General features: G+C 55.0%; 1 protein-coding gene across 1 annotated transcript in view; it reads right to left on the reverse strand.

Annotated features, from left to right (window-relative positions):
- The window catches only part of PADI2 (peptidyl arginine deiminase 2), a 54,916-nt gene continuing 37,208 nt past the window's right edge, over window positions 8,315-26,022 (reverse strand). The window contains exons 7-16 of the mRNA XM_018054662.1: window positions 23,948-24,126; window positions 21,726-21,829; window positions 20,861-20,972; window positions 20,251-20,358; window positions 17,953-18,104; window positions 16,416-16,560; window positions 15,584-15,677; window positions 13,877-13,962; window positions 11,971-12,099; window positions 8,315-11,348 (exon numbers count right to left, since the gene is read on the reverse strand). Of these exons, the coding sequence (XP_017910151.1) occupies window positions 11,115-11,348; window positions 11,971-12,099; window positions 13,877-13,962; window positions 15,584-15,677; window positions 16,416-16,560; window positions 17,953-18,104; window positions 20,251-20,358; window positions 20,861-20,972; window positions 21,726-21,829; window positions 23,948-24,126 (1,343 nt within the window). The 3' untranslated portion in view covers window positions 8,315-11,114. The remainder of the gene's footprint in view (window positions 11,349-11,970; window positions 12,100-13,876; window positions 13,963-15,583; window positions 15,678-16,415; window positions 16,561-17,952; window positions 18,105-20,250; window positions 20,359-20,860; window positions 20,973-21,725; window positions 21,830-23,947; window positions 24,127-26,022) is intronic.

Genomic DNA, 26,022 nt, shown 5'->3' on the forward strand with positions numbered 1-26,022 from the left:
GCTCGCTCAAACTCATGTCCATGGAGTCAGTGATGCCATCTAGGAGTCCTATTATCTGCAGACACTTGTTTGCAGGTGTTCTTGTTATAAGATTCTAATAGTTTCTCTAGTATGCTGAAAAATGACGGGTGCAAAGGCAACCTTTATTAATTAAAAGGATGGTGACGCTACTGAGTGAAGTAAGCCAGAGAGAGGAGGAGAAATATTGTAAGACACCGCTTAGGTGGCATCCAAAAAGAAACGAGGCAGATGAACTTACTAAACAGAAACAGACTCACAGGCTTAGAGAAGGAACTTATGGTTGTCAGGGTGTGGGAAGGGATAGTTAGGGAGTTAGTGATGGTCCCGTACACACTGCTATATCTACAGTGGATCACCCACAAGGACCTGCTGAACAGCACATGGAACTCGGCTCAGTGTGATGTGGCAGCCGGGATGGGAGGGGCGTCTGCGGAGAAATGGATACATGTGTATGTATGGCTGCTGCCGCTGCTGAGTCGCTTCAGTCGTGCCCGACTCTGTGCGGCCCCAGAGACAGCAGCCCACCAGGCTCCCCGTCCCTGGGATTCTCCAGGCAATAGCACCGGAGTGGGCTGCCATTTCCTTCTCCAGTGCATGAAAGTGAAAAGTGAAAGTGAAGTCGCTCAGTCGTGTCCGACTCCTAGCAACCCCATGGACTGCAGCCCACCAGGCTCCTCCACCCGTGGGATTTTCCAGGCAAGAGCACTGGAGTGGGGCGCCACTGCCTTCTCCAATATGTATGGCAGAATCCCTTAACTGTTTACTTGAAATTATCACAGCATTGTTAATAGGTTCTTCCCCAATACAAAATTAAAAAGTTTTTTTTTTTTTTTTAAAGAATGACTCATTGAACTTCAGTTAGAAAGTTGTTCCTAAGATGCGAGAGGCAAGTGCAGCGGTTCAGCCTGTGGGCTCTGGAGTCAGACACCTGAGTGCGTCAGGGTTCAGCTGCTTCCTGCTGTGTAGACTGGAACAAGCCACTTCTTCGCTGAGCCTCAGTTTCCTCGTCTATAAAGTGGGGATAATAACCTTGCTGCAGCACAAATAGAAATGAGACTTTTCTTTAAATGAGGAAACAATGAACCAGCTGGGGAACAGCATGAACAGGCCCGAGAGTCAGGCGATCTGGGTTACTGTTCAGCTGCTGCTGCCAACAGGAGATCGGCCAGCCCGTCCTGAAGGAGAGCAGTCCTGAGTGCTCACTGGAAGGGCTGATGCTGAAGCTGAAGCTCCGGTTCTTTGGCCTCCCGATGCAAAGAGCCAGCCGCTCGGAAAAGACCCTCATGCTGGGAAAGACTGAAGGCAAGGGAGAAGGGGGCCTCAGAGGATGAGATGGTTGGGTGACTTCATCAACTTAATGAACACGAGTTTGAGCAAATTCCAGGAGATAGTGAAGGACAGGGAAGCCTGCTGCGCTGCAGTCCATGGGGTCACATGGAGCTGGGCATGAGTGAATGACCGCACAGCAGCAACTAACAAGCGCTTCCTGCTGGACTCGCCCCTCCCAAAGCTGATTACTCTGACCCCACCTGAGTGGAGCTCTGCACCTGACATTCTTCTCGGCCTGCACTCTCTTGCAGCAGGCTTCATTTCAGAAAGACCACAGGCCGCTAACTTCAGAAAAGACCAGCTCCAGTTACCAAGCTGCCCGATGCCAACCATGGCTGTTTTGAAATTTTGCAAAAGAAAAAAAATGCAAGACCTTCATGAGGATATGAAACCAGGGAGTGGGGGCAGAGTCGTTGAGGTGCGAGCCGGCTGTGTTTCCCTTTTGCCTGGAAAAGAATAAAGTTGCTACTCTTCTTTTCTCCAAACTCCATCTCTGTGTTTCTGTTTGGCATCGGTGGACAGTGAACCAAGATTCTGGCATCAACCTCACAGCTTTGTTGTGAGAATTAGACGAGGTAATGAATGTGAACTATTAGGCTGACCCGTATGAAACCATCTCTATTTGACCCTTATCAGCTTTAAAATGGCATGTCACATAGTTTAACATGGCGGGTACCTGGCAGGCAATCAGCATGTGAGAAATGGTGGCTAATACCGCGAGCCTGGGACCTGGGACCCTTTACTGTAAAGCTTGCACCTGGACACACCTCTCTTCCAGTTATAAAAAACAAAGCAACGGGATGGAACTAAAAATTGTGTGCGCGTGCAGCTGGGGGAAATTCTGTACCAAAAGATACAAAACCCCCCAAAAAACCCAGCTGCCATTCCTGAAGAACAAGGAACAGAAGCTGAGTGTCGGGAACCAAAGCAGGATTCCGAGCATGCCCCCAACTCAGCGCCACAAAGGGGTGGGCGAGCCACCTGAGCTGCGCCCCAGGCCCACCCCTGGACACACCCAGCCCTCACACCACTGTGCAAGGAAGAGCTCGGCCCCTCGGGGGGCAAGGAAGGCGCTTCTGTTCACTCCCTGTTGCAGTCAGCACCCGCGTCGCAGTAAAGCCTTGCCTGCATTTCTCCTCTGACTTCTATCGATTGGAAAAGGCCAAGAACCCTGGTCGTTATCAATCTGATTGGACTGATATTTCGGCTTCCGTGGCCTAACTGAACAGGCATTTCAGTCTTTCATTCAAAACATTTTCTGAGCACTGACTATTAAGAGACACTTGCTCCTTGGAAGAAAAGCTCTGACAAACCTAGACAGCATATTAAAAAGCAGAGACGTCACTTTGCTGACAAAGGTCCATCTAGTCAAAGCTATGGGTTTTCCAGTGGTCATGTATGGATGTGAATCAATGCCTAGGCAGGTTGATAAGAAGTCCGGGGTCCCCAAGGAGGCGAAAGGGGTCTGTGGTTCTCTAGGAGGAGATAGGGGTCTGGAATTCTCAAGGAGGAGGAAAGGAGAAACTCTTTTTTTCTCTACATTCCTTAGTCTTAGCCACATAAAACCTTTTTTTTTTCATTAAGCCTGAAACTGATGATTACACACTTGGTTTAAACTCTGTGCTAGGGATTATACAACAATGCTTGAGGACAGTCTCTCCTTCCTGAAAGCCTTAGACTAATCCTGTTGTCTTAGAATGTATATTATGGGAGTGGGTCTGGTAGGATCTTTCTGTTGTCAAGTTCTAATCCTGTTATCCTAAAATGTAAATTGTGGGAGTGGGTCTCGTAAAATTTTTACAGACTTGAAACATTCTTTTGATTTATCGTGATAACTAATTTAAAAGTATACAGCTCGCTTGCTAACACTAGTGAGGGGGGCACTCTCCATCCCCCCTCTGATGTCTGTGTCAGAAGCTTCCTCTGTCCATTTTCTTACTTTAATAAAACTCTGCTACACAAAAGCTCTTGAGTGATCAAACCGCGGGTCCCTGGTCCCAAACAGTGGGTCCCTGGTCCCAAAGCTGAATCTTCTTTGGAGGTCACGGGTCGGCCACCGTCCACCGTAAGCTGTCCTCTGGGGGCTCGTCCAGGACCTTCAGGACAAGGTGAACACTCAGAGCTCTAGCCTCTTTGCCTTCTCAGTGCACACATGGTCTGCTCTACTTGTTAGCTCTTCGGTGTCCTTGTGTGAATGAATGGCACGCCCTGTGTGAAGCAGGTGATGAGCCCTGCTCTGCGCTTTTGTGGTGCCTCATAATGACTGAAGGCAGCTCCCAAAGGGGAGCCTTGTCGGGGGTTTGTGCCAACCTGCCAAGGCCAAGAGACACCCAAGGTCCCTGCGAGGGGAGCGGCCAGAGATGGGCAAAGCGTGTGCACCGAACTCTCCTTTCTCGGTCAGCCTTTCCTGGTCTCTTTGACCACTTTGTAATTGCGTGGGGAATTAGAACTATTAACCTAATCTGTCGGACCACAGACTCTCTCGGGACTTGTGATCCGCGCTGTTACTGCGCACGTTTACTCGGACTCCACGTACGGAAGCGCCCGGCCTTGCTAGGAGCCGCAAGTTGCAGGTGCACGTATGGAGCGAGGAGGAGCTCCGGCTCCTGGAACCTCTCTCAGCCTAGATGTCACCCTCCGGACTGCCTGCCCCGGGGGCCAGAGGCCTGAGAGGGAGTCTTTGTCGCGGCCGAGTCTCCTGCCTGTGTGGAGAGAAGCACCACTGGCGACCATGAGGCTTTTGAGGACACAGCTCGGGAACTGCAGGGTCTGGTCAGGCTGGAAGTGCAATGGGCTTCCTCCTTCGGTAGCGCTAGCTCTTAGTGGGCCGGGGGAGGCTCTGTGACGGCTTTTGTCTCGACTCCTTAGATAGTCCTTTTGTGGAATCTGTGAAAATGAACTGGAAGGATTAGCCCTAATAGTTCGAAAACAAAAATCGCTTTTCCCTTGCTGGCCAGTCCTGCATCACCTCTTTGCTCTCACGTACGCTGGCGTGGTGACACTCAGGAGGGACATCCTGGCTGTTGTGCGTCCCTTTACGACTCACACGCCTCCCCTAGGAGTCCTAGCTTGGGAAACGTTCTGGGAAAGCTACTCTGCTCCACCCCGGGAGGCATCAGAAGAAAAGGGCAAATCAAACCAAGGTCTTGGTGTTATGGAACTCAGTCCGTCTGGGTTGCCATCAGGGCTACCCCGGGGGCATCTCCACCCCGCCTCGGAGGTAGAACTGGGAGGGCAGACAGAATGAAAACCACAGTCACAGAAAATTAACCAATCTCATCACATGGACCACAGCCTTCTCTAACAGTGAAACTATGAGCCATGCCGTGTAGGGCCACCCTCTGATGGAGCAGGATAAGAGGCTTACGGAAGCTTCCTGATGGGAGAGACTGACTGAGGGGGAAACTGGGTCTTGTTCTGATGGGCGGGGCCGTGCCCAGTAAATCTTTAATCCGATTTTCTGCTGATGGGCGGGGCTGTGTTCCCTCCCTGTTATTTACCTGAGGCCAAACTATGGGCTTTCCTGGTGGCTCAGAGGTTAAAGCGTCTGCCTCCAATGCGGGAGACCTGGGTTTGATCCCTGGGTCGGGAAGATCCCCTGGAGAAGGAAATGGCAACCCACTCCAGTATTCTTGCCTGGAGAATCCCTTGGGGGGAGGAGCCTGGTAGGCTACAGTCCACGGGGTCGCAAAGAGTTGGACACGACTGAGCGACTTCACGTTTCAAACTATGGTGGAGACAATGAAGACACTGGCGACTCCTTCAGAAGGTCCCACGGAGGCACTGCAGTGCTCAGTGCCCCCGACCCTGCAGCAGCCACCGTCACCCACGCCTCCGCCGGAGACTCCTGGGCACTCCTGGGCAAGCCTGGGTCAGTCTCTTGCGGGGTCACTGCTCCTTTCTCCTGGGTCCTGGTGCACACAGGGTTCTGTTCGTGCCCTCTAAGAGTCTGTGTCCCCAGTCCTGTGTAAGTTCTGGCGGCTCTATGGTGGGGTTTCTGGCGACGACAAGAGGGCTTATGCCACGCCCAGGTCTGCTGTGCCCAGGGCCCCTGCCCCTGCAGCAGGCTACTGCTGACCCGCACCTCCTCAGGAGACACTCACACTCAGTTCTGGCTCAGTCTCTGTGGGGTCTCTGGGTCCTGGTGCGCACAAGGTCAGGGCTGAACAGGAACCCAGCTGGCTGGGGAGTGAGCCACAGGTGAAAACCACATTGCTCACATCATCCAGGCTTGAGAGAAGGCTGCAGAGCTGGGCTTTCTGCCTGAATATGTCTTTTATCTGGTTGTCCAGCTGGAGGAGAGATACCACATGCTATCATTTGGTATCACCTTTCACAATGTATTGAATTATCAGTAACATTGCCATCAGCCCCTTGGAGCTGATGCCCCTTGGACGAGGATCCTGGATAAGTCCTCCTGGGCAGGCGGAGTTTATCCCTGGCTGCTCTTTCACTTGGGGAGGAGGGATTCCACTTCCACAGGCTTCTGGCTATGCCAGGGTATGGATCAGATCCCATCTGGAATGAAGAGGCTGATATAATGAGGACCCCAATGCCCCTTACCTGGGAACAGAAGACATATTAAAATGCAGAATCAAGTTGTATCCCAGGGAATGGTGACAGGAAGGAGGCTGGAGGTGAGGGAGTTCTGTTTTCCCTTTCCATGGTGCCGATGGGGATTCTCTTCCTGAAGTGAGCAGAGGGGACTTGGCCAAAGGCACTCCCTTTGCCAAGAGGCCAGTCCTGGCAACGCGGCGGCAGCCACGACTCGGGCAAGAGAGCCTCTGGAGGGGCGAGGTGCTGCACATCAGGGCCGAGGAGGGGGACAGCTACCCCCTCTTCCTCCTTTCGGTGTTATGCAGTCGACTTTTGTCAGCCATTGCCGTCAGTCTAGCTGGATTCTGAGGGTGTAAGGAGTGCACCTATTTCTACAGCTGGGACTCAGCCTGGTAGAGAGGACTCGATAACTCTGCCATCCTGTGTGGTGGCTGTGCCCAAGTTTGTTCTCCGTCACCTCAGTCATGTACGACCCTTTGCAAACCTATGGACTGTAGCCCACCACGCTCCTCTATCCATGGGATTTTCCTGGCAAGAATAATGGAGTGGGTTGCCATGCCCTCCTCCAGGGATCTTCCCCACCTAGGGATCAAATCCGCATCTCTTGCATTGCAGGCAGACTCTTTATCCCCAGCTACCAAGGAAGCCCAATATGGTAGCCACTTGTGGCTACTGAATGCTTAAAATGTGGCTAGTCTTAAGAGATGTGATTTAAATATAAAATATATATCAGCTTTCAAGGACTTACTACCAAAAAAGAGAATGTGAAATATTAATATTTTAAAATTTTGATTACTTATTGAAGTAATAATTTGGATATACTGCTATAAAGAAGACATCATTAAGTTAACTGCACCTGTTTTTCACTTTTAAAAGTGTGGCTACCAGGAAATTTAAAATTACATATGTGGCTTGCACTGTGTTTCTATTGGAAGGTGCTGTTCCAGAAGCGTCTGGATAACTTTCAGAAATTCTGAGGTGAGTGAGTGGCCAAGATGTGAAAACACCAGCAGGATGGATTCAGCACACTAGTGTCCCTTGGGAAGTTCCAGACATAGGTGAGTCGGGAAACCCCCACCAAGGATGGGCTCAGGCCATGTTAGTTGGGTATAAAAGGGAAGAATGACCTCAGAGGGCTGGACTTGTGGGTAAAGTCCAGGAGTAAGAGAACTGGAGATTTTAATTTTGCACCAGAACAGCTGTCCAGAAACCCAAGATGGGGCTGAGAGGTAAGAAACTCCCAGGTGCATCCCAAAGAGCTTGAAAGTGGCTTCTAGTTTCAGCAACCGACCAGGTGATTCTATTTTAGGGCCTTAGGAGCTTATTCACAAAGACCTTGTTGATCACGGCTATGGATTTTATGTGTGTGCTTAGTTGCTCAGTCATGTCTGACTCTGCGACTCCACAGACTGTAGCCTGCCAGGCTCCTCTGTTCATGGGATTCTTCAGGCAAGAATACTGGAGTGGGTGGCCGTGCCCTCCTCCAGGGGATCTTCCCGACCCAGGGATCGAACCCAGGCCTCCCCCATTGCAGGAAGATTCTTTACCATCTGAGTCACCAGGGAAGCCTATGGGTTTTATGCCACGGGTTAAATCATACATCCCGTGCGGCAGCTCCACGCTATGAGAAGATGCTATCACTCAGAGCAGTGGGCACACCGGTGCTTTGCCCAGATCCCTTTCTGGTTCTGGGAACCCATTCCCCAGCTCCCGGGACTCTTCTGCTAATAAGCACAAGCTGCGGGGAATTCCCTGGCCATCCAGGGTTTGGGACCCTATGCTTTTACAGCCACTGGGGCTGCGGGTTCAATCTCTGGTCAGGGAACTAAGATCCCACAAGCCGAGAGGACGGCCAAACACAGAGCTACAGCTGTGATCCCTTTAGACGATGCCTGTGGGTTACAGGTATCCCTTGCCTGTTCAGAGTTCAAGTCCCCACAGCCAGCGACTGGCTGCTGCAGGTCATGAGACTTGGCCCCAGACGGAATGGCTGAGCTGCCACTTCTGCTCAGAGCGCTCCTGCGACCAGGCTGAGGCCGCGTCTGAAATCACACTCTTGAGCTTCTTCCCTTTTCTGGTCCTGCTCCCTGCACTCCCTTCCTGGTTTCTCCTGGAGCCACTTCCTTAAATAAGTCACTTGTTCCCAAAAGCTCACCTTCGGTTTTCCTTCTAGAGAACCCCACCAGAAAACAGTCAGGCTTTATTGTGGCTGTTGGTCTTGACCCTGGGCGGTGGCCAGGTAATGCACATCCATTGACTGTGTGGGATTCCACACCCTCTTGCTGAGAGCCCCGGTTGTGTGTGCAGAAGGGCAGGGACTGCAGGGCCAGGAGAGGGCCTCTCTGTGGCCTGCCTCACTCCAGGCCATGGCTCTGAAGCAACCATGAACACCACACCAACAGCCACATGACTTCCCTCCGACCTTTTATTTTGTCGCTGTTTAACAGGCTCTTTCCCAAACATGTTGTGATCTCCAGCATTGCTTCTCGCCCAGAAAGTTGAAACCATGCCCCGCTTCTCGTCGTCTTCACAATACCCTCTGCTCTCTTATTTAAAATATTTCATAGTAAAGATCGAAACAGGACCTTGGCTGAGTTTTGCAACACGGAAGTGTATTCTAGGCCTACGTTTATAGAAAGTGGTGGGTGGGAAAGAATGATGAGTCCAGGGATACTGGGGGGATATCCACGGCAAGGGTAGTCACATGGGTGGGCGAGCAAGATGGGGAAGGCTGTCTGAGGCCTGGGGGCTTCAGAATCATCAGAAACTGCTGACTTATTGATGGAGAGAGCCTTAGAAAATTATAGAAATACACACCATCTCCACATGGGAAGTGCTCACTTCCCCTTAAGGCAGACTAAAAAAAAAAAAAAGAAAAAATGAAAGAAAGCCCCCAAACACACATTAGCCAAGCACAAAAGCACACAGCAAACTCTAAGCCTCCAGATGAACATTCACAAAGAGGCACTTGGTGTCTTCAGCTCTGGGGTTGGAGAAACCTGGGGCTTGGGTCCCCAAAGGCAGGAGCCGCTGTTCCCAAAGCGGGAACAGCAGCTTCTGAAGGCACTGGGGTCCCATCTGCTGGGGGGCACTGGCCCAGCTGGACGGGCAGGAGGCTTCTTTAAAGAAGACCCACCCCCCTCATCTCACTGCGACAGCGACTTGTGAAGCTCTGCACCCTGTGCATTCCCTGAATATAGTGAACTGGTATTTCTAAAGAGTGCATCCCCAAAAGGGCCAACGCTGGCCATTTAAATACGGGTGGCTGCCTCCTGGAGGCAAGGGCAAGGGCCAGACCCCATTTGCTACTGGGCCCTGTACCCTCAGAGCCCACCACCGTGGCTGGCAGTCAGGCACACAAGGCAGGTTTGTTGAATGAGTGAATAACCCAAGATCATCTCATTCTTCAGGAATCCAAACTTACAAACTTTTCATTGGTTATAAATCAGTTCCTTTTTAACCCTCGAAGTGCAATTATAATTCACTTATTCTCTGAAGTCAGCTGCCCTTAAAGGAAATTTTAAAGCTGAAACTCTTTTCAGTGGGAGCCAGAGAATGAATCTGATTATGTCCAAATGAGAGGATTTTCAGCAAATGTACTAAGAAACTTCGGTGGGGCTCATCGGTCCATCTCTAAGGCCAGCAGCTGGCCCAGAACTGGCTGTTGGGGCTGGAGGTTAAGGCAGGGTCTTTATGTCTTGTGCCTGACTTCTGGAGAGGAGAGGTGGGTCTTAATTGTGTCCTGCAGCGGGGAGGTCTGAGTGTGGCTGGTGGGGAAGAAGTCCTTGTCTAGCTGCCTGGAGAGATGGCACCAGAGCAGGAAGTAGAGGCCGTTGAGAGGAGAGGGGTCGGGGCAGCCAGAGAATCGAGAACCCGGCAGAGAAGATGGATAACACAGCTCACCCTGGGGCATCTTTGCACACGGAACTCTCGGGTCACAAGGATGCTGGTGTGTGTGTGGGGGGGACTCCCGAACATCTGGGAGAGCCTGGGTCCACAAGAAAGATGAGGCAGAAGGAGCATCTCAGAAGTGGAGATGGGTGTGCTGATAAAATCTGCTGCCAGCGAAGCGTCTAAGCTCAATGACTGGACCCTCAGGGAGCGGGGAGCCGCCAGTGCTGTCTACACTGCAGGGGGCAAGCCAAGGGGCTCTGCGGCAGGCTGGAGAGGAATGGATAAATGGCGAGGCCCCCTGGACAAAGGGCAGTGAATTTCAAAGGATGAAGGCAGTTCTAGGTACACCTGGAGCCCAGAATTCCCCTCCATGCCGGCTGCCTTGACCCTCGGGGCATTGCTACTGGGCAAACTGATCATCCCAGAGCCTCCTTCCCGTCCCCTCTCTTTCCGTTTTGGACAACAGACTAAAGCCTTTGGGGGAAGGTTCTGGGTCCTGGGGTTTTGTTTTGCTTCTACCATCAGGGCTATACAGACTCTGGCCAAATGTTCAGCTATTTTCAGGGAGGGCAGCGTGGAGGCTCACAGAGGGAGGTGACACTGTGGATGCTGAGGCCCTTCTGAGGGAGGGCAAGGCACGGATACCCCACATCCCTCCCCAGTGCTTGGAGGCCCTCAGTGGTGGCCCGCAGTCCAGTTCAGGCAGCGGGGTGCTCTGGGGGTACAGAGAGTCTGGAGAAGTCAGGGAGGGAGGGAGGCACCCAGGCCCCTGTGGTGTCAGCCCCGACAGCTGGGTTTTCTCCTTTTTGTTATACAAGCGCCTGACTCAGCTTTGGTTGCTGAGCACTCACTTCAAACATGGCGACTGAGTAAATACAGTGCCAGCTATGCAACTCGGTAAGGGGCCAGGCCGCCTCCCCTCACTGAGGCCCTTTCTTCTAGAGATCTTAGTTGATTCTGATAACTGACAATTGGGGCCACCTCTCCCTCCCCCTTCCCTTGCTTTAAATTTCCACTCTTCCATTTAAAATTCATCAAGGAAGAGAAAGCCCTCGAAAAACCAGACCCCCCCCCCACCCTCCGCCAACTCCCATACAAGCAGAGGCCCAGTTTCCTGGGTTCTCTCTCTCTTCCTGACCTCGCTGTGTGGCCCAGGTGTGCCAGGCAACTTCCAGGTCCTGTAAGTAAAAGTAAAATTGAAAGTAGAAACGTTTTTCCCCAAGCTTCCTGATGGCTATGGCTGAAGGGCCCCCTGCAACCACACTAAGAACCGCAGAGGCTGGCCCGGCCCCAGCACGGCAGCCCCGGGCGGCTCAGGGCTCCATGTGCCACCACTTGAAGGCGAAGGGCTGCCGGCGCACGTTGGTGCCGCAGTGCACCTCGCCCAGAAACTTGTGGTAGGCGGAGATGTCGTCCACGAAGGTGCAGCAGAGGCCCAGGGGCTCCAGCAGGGAGCGGACGTGCGTCTCCAGGCAGCACACCTCCTCCACCTGGGGCCCGAACGGCTTGGGGATGCCCAGGTCCTTGTCGAGCACAATCATGTTCACCTGGGACAGGCAGGCGGGGCCGCAGTTACCTTTACTGAGCGCCCGCTCTGCCCGCCCTGTTCCAAACCCTCCAACCGCCCTGCGATCTAGCGACTGCGACTATCCCCACTTTACAGATGAGGAAACTGAGGCTCAGAGGGGGCTAAGCACTCCACACACGGCAGAGCTAAGCAGAAAACCTAGCAACCCGCCCCGTATGTATGTGTGTGGACACACACGTGCACGCAGCTGTGTACGCATGCATCGGGGTGCGCACTGCACGCACGCACGTCCATGTGTTTTCATGTGCGCATATACTCATCTATGTTTCTTGTATGTGTTCTGTCCTCTTTCTAGCTCATAGGAGGCTCTCCTCTGTAACAAGAATCTCTCCTGTCTCTAACGGCCTTTTGAATTTACAAAGCACTTTCCACTGTGTTAAGGTGAAGGCTCCCCCAGGATCCCAGGGGGCAACCAGGATGAGCAGTTCTCCTGGCAGGGTGAGCGCCGGGGTGGGAGGCCGCATGGCAGCTGGGCCCGCGGCCTGGGCCTCCCGCTCGGCCAGCTTCAGCTGAGGGGCCCCTCCGGGTCTGGCCCGCCCCCCTGATGGTCTGGGTGAGGCCCAGAGCCCAGAACGCCTCACCATGTTTGGGAAGAAGGCCCTGGCCTGGCGGCTCTTGTCCATCTGGAACAGGGCAGGCAGGTCGATGATGTCCTGTTCCGCCAGCCCCAGCTCCTTCTTGAGGATGTCGCGGTTCCAGTCCAGGCAGCGCTGGGCGACACGGAAGAAGGGAGGGCGGGAGAGTGAGGGGCACCCCGACACCTCTGCCCACCTCACCCCTGCCTGAGGCATCAGACCTGGGCCCAGCACCCCAGGGAGCTGGCAGGGCCCCTCCCGTGCGGGGCCGCCTCTCCCGTGCCCTCCCACCCGCACTGGAGTATCAGAGAGTGAGGGAGAAAGGGACAGGACCCCTGCCAGAAGCTCACAGAAATGATGCCCATGCTCACTCACTGACCACCAACTACGAGTCAGACCCCAGGTGCTCGCCATGCAGCGCCCCACCGAATCCTCAGGCCGCCCCGGTGGGAGCAATATCAGTGACACTTTATTAATAATAATGAAAGCTAATATGTACGAGTACCCTGCGTGTGTGGTTCTGAGTGCTGGACGTACGTTCCTTGCTTCAACCTCAACCTCATGAGGTGGACACTCGGTGTCCCCTTATTAGAGACCAGGGGGCTCGGTGGTAAAGCACCTGCCTAACAAGGCAGGAGACTTGCGTTCAGTCTCCAGGTCGGGAAGATCCCCTGGAGAAGGAAATGGCAACCTACTCCGGCACTCTTGCCTGGGAAATCGCATGGACGGAGAAGCCGTTGGACCAGTCCACGGGGTCACAAAAGAGCCGAACACGGCTGAGCAGACACGTCTTGAGTATCAGAGACGAGGGAAGCTAAGACAGAGTCCTTAGTGAGTGGCCCAAAGCCCCAGTGCGGAAAGCGAGGGGTCACGGTCTGACCTCTGATCTACCTGACGCCAAAAAGTGAAACAGAGAGGAGTCGTGATAAAGTCAACTTTCAACCAGCCATGAGACGGTCGGGGAACTCGGGGGAACTCGGGGTTGCTTCTCCAGCATCCACTCCACTCCTCCCCCTGAAATGCAGCAGCCAGTTGCGGGGCTGAGCTGTCACCTCCTGGAGACAGCCGGTGCCACTGCCTCTTTGATCCAGGGGTCAGTTCAGGGGTGGGCAACAGACCAGGATTAAGGCAGTCAGCATATGAAATTCCTCTGGCTACAAGAATTGGCTCAGTTTGGCACAATCAGAGTGAAATGCAAGGCTTTAATTGGTGGTGGCATGTAAGACCTCTCTGTGGATGGTATGGGGGGGTAGATGGAAGACCTTGAGCTGTTGCAACTAAGCTCCTGCCATGAGGGTGCCTGCAGAGCCCAAGAAGCGCAGAGATGGAGCCAGAGCCCGGACTGGCCTATGCCTGGAATCCACGCCTCTGCTGAACCTTCCACTTTACGAGCCAGTCATGCCCTTTTGTTTAAATATGTCTGGTTTTTTTTTTTTTTTTTTTAAACTTGGTGCTTTAAATATGCCCATGCAAACAAAGAGAGATCTAATTCAACTAAATAGGACCCTGTTGACTGGTTTCTACTTCTGGATATAACTTTGAGATTTAGGGATTCAGAAAGTAGGATTCATCCATAGATAGAAAACTTCAGGAAGCTGTGACCGCTAAAAAATAGAACTTCAGGGCTTATCTTCATGGAAGAGTTTTCCTGGAAGAAGGTCTGTAGTTTTCATATTTTGGTGTCTGTGGGTCTCCCCCAAATGTTGCAGGCTCTAGCCTTACAGGAACTTCGGCTCTTGAGCACCGCTTGATACATCTTCCTTCCCAGGTCTGTCTGCTTCCAGCCTCTGCTGGCCTGCACGTCCCCCACTGTCACACCGTTCAGCTTCCAGTACAGGAGTAAGTCAGGAAGGCCGGGCCGCCATCCCCCAGGGCGCAGCCTCCTCCCTCCCAGGAGGCCCGGCCTGCTCACCTGGAAGTACTGGTTCTCCTGCACGAGGCTCTCATTGGACAGAATCTTGTTGATGGTGATACGCTTGCTGCTCATCCCGCCCAGGCCTGTGGGGGTCAGAGGACAAGGGATGGTCTATGTCCAGCCTGGTGCTCCTCTTTGCCAAGACTCTCGGCTTCTGGGCTGCCTCTCAGAACGAGGCCGCTGGAGCAGGGACAGGCAGGAGCGTGGGAGGGCAGCCCGCGCGGACGCTCCTTTCCCCAGGGCTGGTCATGTCACCGGGGCCAGGGAAGCGGGGGGCCACTGCCTCACTCTCTCTCTGCCCGGAGGGTGGGGTCGCACAGGAGGCCTGCTTCCAAGGACGAGCAGCGGGCCAGGGGGAGGGTGGCAGAAGCAGGGGGCCAGGCGGCGACACCCTCCTGCTTCAGGCCCGCCTCACGCCCGGCCCCCGTGCCGTGCTGGGCCTGCATCTACCCCGTGCCCTCACGCTGGCCCGTGTGGCTTCTGACTGGTGACCCCCAGCGCTGAGGGAGCACCCGCTATGTAGCAGGAGTCTCCTGGAAATTCACTGCGTTAGCTCAGTAGTCTCTCCCCTTTTCTATCAGGTAGCTTCCAGCATCAAAGACGAAGGAGCGGAGGCGCAGAGAAGCTCCCTGACTCACCCGAGGCCTTACAGCTGGTGGCTGAGCCCGTAAGCAGACCGGGAAGTCAGACTCCAGAGCCTAGCTGTTACCTCTTCCTCCGTGTCTGATGCTGGTCCATTGTGCTTCCTAGTTTTGCAGCTTTTTAGTGGCAAACAGATGGGGGCTGTCGCTGAGCTGGCTCCAACCCTTTGGACGTATTTGTACAAAGACAATAGCTCCTGTACCCTATGAGTAGCTTTGAGGGGTTAATAAAGAAAGACACTTTCAGAAAGTTGAGACTCATGCCTGCCAACCTAAAAAATTCCTATCGGTGGGAATTAAAAAAGGATAGCGGTCTTAAGTTTATCTTGTCCGTCCCAGACACTGGTCACTATCAGGAACACTGCCTTTGGACATGGAGGGTGGTCATGTATGTAAGTATCAACCAGTCTGAGGGAGTCAGACTCCTGGGATTAGGTGGATTAGAGATGCCAACCTGAAAAGTGACAAAAACTGATTTACAAAAAACACTTAAGAAATTGTCACACATCTCTAACGTGGGTCACTGAATCCTCCTGATCAGCTTCCTTTGTTTCCATGATTCATTTAAGAGCAAAGCTCCTCCCAGTCTGTCTGTCTGAATTAAGGGTCTGAATTCAGCAGACGGTTTCTCGCTCCAGGACTAGCGGGGAAGCCGTCTTGCGTCGCGTCATCAGGTCCTGCTTCCTCCTGCCCCTAAACTGCAGTGCGTGAGCTCTTCTCTAGCTTCGTTTGCAAAACGCAAGGTCCCCGAGTGCAGATCGCACCTCAGTTTTGAACCATTTAACTCTCCTCGGGGCTGGAGATGTCTGAAGTGTCGCACACCAGGTCCCGCAGAGCCACGGGTCGATGATCATAAGGGGCGGTGGGCGGCTAGAGGTGCGGGTGACCACCGCGAGGCCCACAGAGGCCGGGGCCCCCTCCCACCAGGGTGACCCCACGGCTTTGGAGTGGGCTGGACGACCGGAAGTGGAGCTGGGTGTCCGGGACAAAGCGCTCACCGGCCCCGTCCTTCCACAGGCCCCCTGGGGGCCCGGCTCGCTGCCAGGGCCCCGTGGGCACTCACCTTTGAACATGATGGCCTCCCCATGGCCCTCCTTCTGCTTCTCTCGGAAGAGCTTGTAGCAGGCTGAGGTGCTGGCCATGAGCATCCGGAATTTCTGCAAGAGACCGTCCAGCCGGCCGGTCAGCAGAGGGCAGGTGGCTGAGCCGCGTGGGGGGCTCCTGCCCTGAGGACCCGGGGCCCTGTCTCGGCCACCCACGCTGAGCGGCAAAGGCTGCCTGGCAGGATTTCTCTATTTCAGAGGACTATTTCTCACCCTTCCTGCCACAGAAATTTTCCTGCCTCAGCAATGCCGTCGAGTTGAAGCTCAGAGTAAAAGGTGACCTTGGACAGAGAGGGAGAGCTTCTCCAAGGGGCCCAAGAAGCCTGGCCATTTGCTCCAGATTTCCAGGGTTATTAAGTTGCAGACATTTCTTTGCACTTCAGAAAATGAAAGAATCTCTCTAGGGCCCCAGGCCCATACGCCATTGCGCTCTAGGGCGTGACAGCCAGTACGGTGGCCACTAGCCCTGGGGGGTTGGTGGACACTTGAACTCTGGCTGGTCTTGGTGGAGATGTGTGAAGAACAAAGCATACGCCAGATTCTGAACGCTTAGTATGAAAAAAGAATGTAAAACCTCTCATTGTCAATTTTTATAACGATTACATGTTGAAATGCTAAAATTTCAGATTTACTGGGTTAAACATTTACTGGCCACAGCAACGACATACAAACCAGCTTCAGCCTACTTCCTTCTTCCTCTCCTTCCACTAGATAACCCCCCCTGCTGACAAGAGCTGGTAGTACAGGGGTTCCACACTAGCCTCTTCCCTCCAGCCTCAGGGGGCCGCTCACCTTGGTGCCTGGGATGGGGACGAAGGTCATGAATTCATCCACGTGGCCCACAGTCAGCCAGTCAGAGTAGAGCTCCACGGGTGCCTGCACCTGCTGGGCCTGCAGGAAGTCCCTCACCACCTTGGTCATCCTCCGACCACCAGACCTGGGTGGGGTTGGGAGGGGGCAGTTCTTCAGAAGGTTGCCGTGGCGCCTGTCTCGCCAGAGGGCTTGCAGGAGCTTAGTCCCTGGAACCCTGCCAGGACCCAGCGTGGTATCAGCAGAAAAGTCATGAGAAGGAGCCTGAGTTGCAGAGACACTGGCCCAGGCAGAAAGGCACTTGAGTCCAGAGGGAAGAAGGAAGTGTCAGCTGCAGCCACGGTCTGTGTGAAGGGCACGGAGCCCGGCCTTTAGGCCCTGAGGGTGTCAGTGGGCAGAGGGAGGCCAGCTTCTGTGCCCAGGGGTCCTTCTTGGACTGCTGGAGGGGGCTAAGGCTCAGGCAGAGGTCCAAAATCTGCCCCTGCCTATGTCCCTCTTTGCTAGTAACTTCTCAGTTTCAATCTTCAATCAAGTGACGCCTCTTCCAGGAAGCCCTTCTTGACTTCTGCACTCCCTAGGTCTTCAATCTCCCTGTTACCTTCACACTATAACCTGAGACCTTCACAGTGGCTGGAAAATTTGCTTCTGATCTGGCCCCTGCCCATCTCTCCTACTTCATCTTACTCCTCCTTGTCCTGTCTGTGCCAGCAGGTGCTGAGCTCGTTACCACTTGAAGGTTCTGCCCCGGCTGTCCCCTTTATGCGGAACCCTCTTCCCCTTTGATCTTTCCATGGCTGCTGCTTTCTCATCATTCAAGCCTCAGTTTCAGAGGCATTTCCTCAGAACCACAAAAGCCAGAGTGCCCCGGCCCACGCCTCTTTACCAGGCGCCTACTCCAACTTCCTCACTGCACCTATCAGCTCCCGGAAGGGCCTCACTCAGCTGCTCGCCTCCATGTGTGTTTTCCGTATTGCCGACACCCCTGCTCATCTTCTCTCAGAACTGTTCCTCCTCTCACTCCTGCACCCCTTCCCTGCCTTATTTATAATCTCATTATTTACCCTCCCATTTGGGGAAGAGGGTCATTTACTTAGTTTCACTTCCCTGGTGGCTCAGACGGTAAAGCGTCTGCCTACCAGGCGGGAGACCTGGGTTTGATTCCTGGGTCAGGAAGATCTCCTGGAGAAGGAAATGGCCCCCCACTCCAGTACTCTTGCCTGGAAAATCCCATGGACAGAGGAGCCTGGTAGGCTACAGTCCATGGGGTCGCAAAGAGTCAGACACGACTGAGCGACTTCACTTCACTTCACTTCATGCTAGATCCTAATTCATACTAAGATGTAAGGGTTAACTTGATTTTCTTTCCAAGAATGTCTGTATCTTGTCAGTCATGGGCAGGTTAATTCTCCCAGCCAATCACTCCATGTCTGAGCAACCCAGTCTGCTCCAACAGAAACATCAGCTACCCCCACAAACCCCCCCACCCTCCCCCTTCTCCAGCCCCTCCCTGGCTTCTTACAGAGGAAAGCTGCTCCCGATGAGGATCCGGCCCAGGGGGTATGTCTTGCCATTCACGGTCACTGGCGGACTGACCTCCAGGTTTCCAAAGGAATCAAGGCTGGTGACAGGCTCAAAGAGCGGCTCCCGGGTCACATAGCCAAAATCTGGGCCCTGGGCAGGGGGCACACGCCTGTGGTTAGTCCCCCGCGGCCAGGAGCCCTTAGTCCCAGCCCAGCCCCCCTCTGAGGACCACTTTTCACCACCTTTGGTCTGGCCCTATGAGCACTTAGCTTCTGGGGGTTGCCCATTTGCTTCTTGCTCCCGCTGAAGCGTAGAACTCGGCACGGGGAGGCTGTCTGTGAGCACGTCGGTAAGAGTGTGAGTGTGTGTGTGTGTGTGCACACGCACATCTGAGTCTGCATCCGTCTCTATTTCTTAAACACAGAGACATACTGGTGATTTCATGGTCGGTCCTTGTTTTGTGCCATTGACATCTCTGTTCCTCCGTTAATGTGAGCAAGAAACAGACGGACCTTTGCTGATGTTAGCTATTGACGGATGGGGGCTGTTTGTTACTAGTCTTATCAAGTGAAAGCTGACCAATACATGCAAGAACGTCAGATAAGTAACATATATACAATTTCAGCCCAGCCCCAACCAACCATACTTGTGCACTGAGCCCAGACGCAGCCTCAGACTCCTTCTTAGCACAGAGCTCTAACAGACTGCAGTCACATGACACAACCCCCGTAATGAGTGTGGTAAAGCCCCTGTGGCTCCCTGAATTTTAAGTTTCCTTTCATGATTTTTGTTTTTCGTAAAAAGGTAGGGATCTTGCTTGAGAGCTTGCACTGGGGCTGGAATGAGGCTTGTCTGACAAACATCCTTGCTAATAAAAATCATAGAGTGAGAAGACGTGGCTTATCCTGGCCCAGCTCAGAGGCTCAAGGGACAGCTGTGCCCAGAGGGGCAAATGGTTGCAGCTTAGCGCTTTCTCTCCTGGGAGCCCCAGATGGCAAGGCGTGATCTGCCAGAGGCTGGGGCAGCTGGGGTTTTATAGCCTCACACCAGCGGGCAGGCACGCAGCACAGAGCCGGGCTTGGCCCGGGCCTCCAGGAACAATGCAGCCCAGGGCACTGGTACCAGGCCAGCCTGGAACAATGCAGGCAGGTGGTGACCCGGGAAGAAAGTGAGAACAGGATCCGAGAGGCCTCGGTTCTCAGGCCTGTGGCAACTGCTGACTGGTTTGACTGCCCCTGGACAGTCCATACGAGGACCGTGTCCAGGGCTGGGGAATGAGAACCAGGACAACGGCTAGTAATAGCCCTTGTGTCGGGAGCAGCTCGGGTGTCTTAGATCACGCCTTCAATCTTCACAAGTCTGTGAGATGGATACCATTGTGATCCTCGTTTCACAGATGAGCATACTGAGGCTTGAGGAGGTCAAGTTGCTTGCCCAAGGTCGCACTGCTGCTAAGGGGTGGAACTGGGACTCGAGGCCAGCTCCATCTGGCGTTCCGGAGCTGTGTGCTCACAGCGCTGGCTCTGCCATCTCCCCGCGATGCGGGGACGAGGTTAGTGACTGCTCTCAAGCGGCAGGTGCAGACTTGGAAAGGGCCGCCTCTGAGCAGCTCTGATGTCTCGTGGGAGGCCGTCCTGCATGTTACTTTGGGAAAGATCCCCAACCTACCTTTTATGCTCCATCCAAGCTCTCCCTGCCTGTTCAGGGCAGAAGGTCAGTACAAAGAAGACTGATTTTGGTTCTGTCCTCATTCAATTGGTTGTTGAGGGTATAAAAAGAGAGTGGTAATGACCTCTAGGATCAAGGGTTAGATTGCTTTTTTAAAAAACTCATGAACTGAAAAATTGCAGCCTTAATGAGCTTTGAAGTTGGAACCATGCTTTCCAACAACGGCTTGTAAGTTTCCTCCTTGAAATGTAATTTGCTGCAAGTTGGGGGTGGGGGCGGGGCAGGGGCAGGCCCCTGCCGCCCGCAGTGTCAGTGATGAGAGCAGGAAGGGATGTCGGAGGCTACTATTCCAATGACCCATGCTGCAGATGAGAAGACGGAAGCAGCGGACTAACTGGCCAAGGGGCTTCCCAGGTGTCTCAGACGGTAAAGAGTCTGCCTGCAACGCAGGAGACCCGGGTTCGATCCCTGGGTCGGGAAGATCCCCTGGACAAGGAACGGCAACCCGCTCCGGGGTTCTTCCTGAGACTCCCGGGGACAGAGGGGTGCCCGAGGCCTCACTGCTCTGCCCTGCAGCCCCAGGGCTGTGCCCCGACCCCATCCTGCAAGACGGCCCTCAGCCTCTCACCAGGAGCTGCTTCACCGGGAAGTCCTTCAGGTTTCCGTCTCTGGGGGAGTCCAGCACCACGGGGAAGCCTTTGTGCGGGGCCTCGATGTAGCCAAACTCGATTTCATCCTGTGGGGACAGCGGGAAGAGCCATCCAGTGCGCCCAGGGGGCCTCCGGGGCCTCCCGCCACCTCCCCCGTCCCCGCGCACACAAGGCTTCCTTCCCATACAGCCTTCCTCAGTCTCTGCACGTCCCCAGCGGGCCTGCACTCACACTGACCCCGCTTTAAACACCGGCAACATCCTGCGTACACCTCCCTGCGAGGAGCGCCTGAACCTGAGAGCCGTGCTGTATTCACAGACTGGCTCCTTCCTGGCTGCTGTGGGGCGCTCCACAGAGAGGCCGCCGGCCACGCGGTCGCCCCTCCCCACGGGCGGACGTCCCGGCTGCTCCAGCTGTCCGCTCCTCTGAGAGGCTGCAGCGGGCCGCCTGGCGCGGCGAGGTCCCGGTGCACACGCACACGTGGCCTGACAGGAGTCGCCCGCGCGGAGCAGCTGCCGCCGGGGTGCAGGCCCTCAGCCGCCTCTGCCGAGTCCTGAGCCGCGCCCTCCCGGCCCCGGGGGGCCTCACCTGGACCCAGCGGTCTCCCCGGTTCATGTACTGGAAGCAGACCTTCAGCTCGCAGTTGGTTTTTTCCACCAGGTTCTTCACCTCTTTCAGGAACAGGTAGTTGTCCTTCATGCTGAGAAGCGCGGGCAAGAGGGAGAGAGCACGGGGGCACAGGCGTGAGGAGGCACAGGCCCGCCACGGCGGAGGCGCGGCAGCAGGCCCCGGGGCCCGGTGTGCTGGGCAGCTGAAGCCCCCGTGTGTTCACCTGTGCAGAGCCTGCTGAGTCAAGGGCCGCGCACACTCAGCCCTTCCTGCAGTGTCTGCCAGTCATGAACAAACAAAGCCAGGAGGGGAATTCTCACCCTGCCTCCCCCAAGCCTGCCACCTCTGACTCCCGAGTTTCCAAGGAAGAGCTAACCTAACCTGGAGGCAGGGGATGGGCTCAGGACACAGGGGCCTGTGGCCAGCATCGCCTGCAGGCACTTCTTTCGCCTGCCTCTCGTCACACGGGGGCTCTCTAGCACATAACACGCTCAGTGAAAAGCTGCTGGGTGAATAAGATGTACTGAATATCCATCACAGAGGAAGGTTCCCAAGTATGTGGTAAGGGCCCAAGGCACGGGAAAGAAAACGCAGCTATCTATCATTTTTAAGAGCACAAAAAACTCTGCACCAGGCCCTTCATGAATGCTTTGCCTGCTTCATCCCACTTAACCCTCGCAGAGACTCTGGGATGTCACCATCTCAGAGAAACAGAGGCACCGAGAAGTCAAGCTCGTTGCTCCAGGTCACACGGCTGAGAAGGAACAAGCATGAGCCCAGGCCTGTCCGCGCCCGAAGCCGCAGCCCTAGCCTCTTTGCCGCGTGCACTGTGCCCTCCGCTTACCAGCACACATACACCGACACAGGGGGCAGGATGTTGGGGGTCATGATCCACGGGGCGACGCGGAACGCCACGGTGTCCGTGAAGATGGGCGTCAGAGGGATCCCCTGGGCGTGGGAGAGAAGAGATCAGGAGGTCCTGTCAGGGTGCTCCTCACTCCTGTCTAACAAGTAGGTGAGACCAGCAACTGCTGTCCACTCGCTCAGTCGTGTCCGACTCTGCGACCCCATGAACCGCAGCACGCCGGGCCCCCTGTCCATCACCAACTCCCGGAGTTCACTCACACTCACGTCCATCGAGTCAGCGATGCCATCCACCATCTCATCCTCTGCTTCCCCTTCTCCTCCTGCCCCCAATCTTTCCCAGTAGTAGTACATTATTGAGCACTTACCGTATGCCAGGTCCTGTTTTGACAGGTGAGATTTCACTTCTGCCATACTCAGGGGTACATACTATTTTAATCTTTATTTTGTAGATGGGAAAACCGAATCATAGACCTCTGATTCACAAACTGTACATAGCTGTCCAAGGTCAAGCGATCAGTAAGTGGGTGAGCCTGTATTTAAACCGGGACAGTCTGGCTGTTGAGCCCCATCTCAACCGCTATCTGATCCTGTTGCATTAGAGTTCTTTTCCTGAAATCGGCTCACACGATGACCGAGTCAGACCCGGCCTTCCTCGGTTTTTGCTCTGGGTACCTTGCTCTTCTCTACATGTGAACATTTTAACGTTACTGGGAAAAATTTTGCTCTGTCCAGATTTTTCTTTAAGGAGAGGTCCGGGAAGCCTGTCCGGAACCTGAGGGGAGGTGAGAGGTTTCTTTGCGTGGCTGGCTTTGGAGAGCTACAGGAAGCCGTGTCCTGCCCTTGGTGGGGAGCACGGAGGTGGCCCTTCCCGCACGGTCTGCCTTCTGCTGGTGTCCGTTGGAGGGGCCGCTCCGAGACCCTGATGGCCAGGCCGCTGTAGGCACTGGGGTTGCAGGAGCAGCCACTCCCCGCCCCGTCTCGTTATCTCCGTTTTTCTGCCTTTCCCTCCTCCCAGGGACTCGAGAGCACGTTGTGAGTGAGTTCCTACAAGCACGGACGCTCACAATGACGCCAGGAAGCAGAGGCATTTGTCATTTCTACTTTCCAGGCGGGGAAACCAAGGCACACGGGGTCAGTTCAGTTGCCCAGTGTCTCGTGGGCTCAGACCCGGGCAGTCTGACTTGAGCTCCTTCTCATAACCCTGAGGCCCAGCTTCACCTGCGGCGGAGCCCGCATGTCTCGCCTTGAAGTGGTCTAGAGGTGAAGCAGAGGAGCAAGCCCGTGTCTGAGGGGGCAGCCGAGCCCTCCCTCTATCTGACTGAAGGGGGCCTGAGAGCCAGGGCTCCGGGACTGCAGTTTTGGTGAGACGGCCTTACGAGTGGGACGCAGCCTTGGCTGGGGGCACCGCTCCCCTAGGGGGCGGGTACTCGCCTCCTTGCTCAGTTTCTGCAAACCAGGAGTGCACGTGCGCGAGACATCTGGCTGCAGCGGGGGGACGTGGGTCGGGACTGGGATTCAGGGTTTGGCAGCTCCCATGGCGAGGGTGCAGGGCCCGTTAGGGAGGGAAGAGCAGGGCACATGCGTGAGGCTTAGTTTGCTCCTCATGCCAACCAGTGGGTGCCTAAACTACACCCACCCTGGACAGGGACGGGGGCTTCCCAGTGGCTCAGTGGTAGAGCCCGCCTGCCAACTTAGGAGCCGCAAGCTGGATCCCTGGGTCAGGAAGATCCCCTGGAGAAGGAAATGGTAACCCACTCCAGATATTCTTGTCTGGGAGATCACACAGACAGAGGAGCCTGGCTCCTTAACTAACGTCTGATCTCGTTGCATCGAAGTTTTCTTCCTGAAGGCAGCTCACATGATAATCGAGCCAGACTCAGCCTTCCTGTTCCTGCTCTGGGCACCTTGCTACAGTCCACGGGGTCGCAAAGAGCCAGACACAACTGAGTGACTGAGCACACTCACACACACACACACACACTCTCCAGGGAGCAGGCAGACCTGGGGACAGGCGTGAGGTCAGAGGAACACCCGAAGAGCATCCTGGGGAAGAGGTACAGTGAGGAGGACCCCCAGGGTGGGGCTCGGAGGCCCTGGCGGATGCGTGCGGGTGGTGGGAGCACTTAGGTCTCCAAACCTGGACTTCCTCCAAGGGGAGCCCCTCCGGCCCCCGGAGCCCCTCCCGGCGGAGGCCCCCACCTCGGCCATGTACTCCAGCAGGCTGACGTGGATGGAGACCAGGCCCGAGAAGCCCTCGTCGGGAAAACGCAGGCCTTCCACGAAGAACAGCAGCTCCGCGGAGCCGCCTGTGTACTTGACCACGTGGTAGAGCTTCCGCCGGCCCAGGATGTGGACGTAACGCTGGCCAAAAAAGGGGTCTGGAAGAAGAAGGACCCCGGTCAGGCCCCACTCCCCCAGCCGACCGTGGGGCGGGCTCGCCGATGGGGGCGCAACAGCAGAGTCCTTGTCCTCTGGACACAGGGACAGCACAAGCGGCAAACGCTGCCGGAAGGGCCGCGGCCTGGTCACCGTCCCAGCCCTGCTGGGCCCTAGCCCTGTGGCCCCGGGCCAGACGCCCTCCCTGGCTTCCCGCTGCCTCGGCTATAAAGTGAGTGAGCTCTCCCCAGGAAGGAGACAGATGAGAAGCTGAGCCAGTGATGGCGAAGAAGGGAGTTACTGTTCCCATTTTACAGAGGAGGAGACAGTCCCAGAAGGGACAATGGCTTGTCTGGTGTCATATAGCCAGTACGTAGCTGAGCTGGGACTCAAATCCCTAATTCTGAACCCCAACCTCTCCTCCCCTTTATATAAAGAAAACACCCACTTATGCCCTAAGTTCCCCTCCGTACAGTGGAAGTCGTATCAGCATGTGGGTCTCTCGCTGTGCATTTTTCTTTCCTGGTTGCACACGTTTGCGGCTGGGAGGAAAGGCCGGTTTCCCCGCACTCCTAGCCCACTGAGATCTCCTGGCTCCTCGCAGCACTGTTCCCTCTGCTCAGAAGGCTTGTCTCCCTCCTTCAGGCTTCTGCACTGCGCCCAGATCCCCAGAGACCAAGCCAGGCGTCTGTCTGCAGCGTCTGCACCCCCGTCCTCCCTCGTCCCAGCCGTTAAACGGGCATGACCTCAGTGTTCAGCTGTTGGCCCCCAGAGCCTGTCACTTGCATGATGGCTAAGACAGGCCCGGCTGGGCCCAGCGCAGGTTGTGTTTGATAAAATCTGCCGAATGCACCATGCTCCCATGTCACTCCGTATGGGAGCACTTTCAGGCCAATTCAGAGCACATATACAGAGTTACTGCTCTCTGACATGGGCAAGGACCTCTGGGGGAGACAGAGAGGGTCAAGAAGTGGCCCCTCGCAAGGCGCAGCTGATGATAAGATCGCACAGATGAGGGGAGCATCACAGGAGAGCTCTGCGGTGAGTGAGCTGGAGGGGTTACTGGGAGGCAGAGGAAGGGAGCAGGGTGGGAGGCGTCTGAGCGGAGAAAGGCAGCCTTTGAGATGCCCTTGGGGGTGGCAGAGGTGGGCAGCGAGGAGACGCGATACTTGCATTGCCAAACGCGCGGAGGTAGGACCCTGTGCAGTCCCAGGAGAAGCTTCTTTATGCCCTGCAGAGCTGGAAGGGCAGAGTCAGGCTCAGCTTAGGACTGTCGTCGACAACAAAGGGAACGGTTAATGAGCAGGCGCCCGAGGGCTGCAGCGTGTAGCTAGAACAGCATGGACTGGGTGCTCGATCGAAAGTCACAAAGTGACCCGAGGAGCCAGTGAGGCTGGGGCTCAGGATGGCGCCTCACACAAGACACGGCGCTCGGTCAGGTCTCGGTTATAAACTCAGCTCTCTGAGGGCGGGTTGCCTTAGTGGTTACGACTTCCAGGGTCAGAGATGCGGGTTCAAGCACCTCTCTGGCTTTCAAGCTGCAAAACCCCAGGGAATTCACTTAACCTTCCTGAGTCTCAGTTTATTCATCTGTTAAATGGGAGGCAATAACACTTATGCCATAAGGTGCTTGCAAGATAAAATCAGGAACTGAGGTAAGCTTGGTAACCAAGGGTAATGACTGGTAACACAGCTGGGACCCGCTGGTATTACTGTTATGAGAACTTGTGAATGTATCGGCAGACCCTATCGTGAAAAACTCACGACCTTCTCGTTGAATGGTTTAGGAATAGAAGGCAAAGAACAAACACCTCACCTCCCTTTCTGTGGGTGGGCCCAAGAAATGAGGGAGGTAGACCGAGACTGCGTGTCCCAAGGGGTTTGTCACAGGTCAGTGC

This window comes from Capra hircus, chromosome 2 (genome assembly GCF_001704415.2).
Source record: "Capra hircus breed San Clemente chromosome 2, ASM170441v1, whole genome shotgun sequence".
NCBI classification, from domain to species: Eukaryota; Metazoa; Chordata; class Mammalia; order Artiodactyla; family Bovidae; genus Capra; species Capra hircus.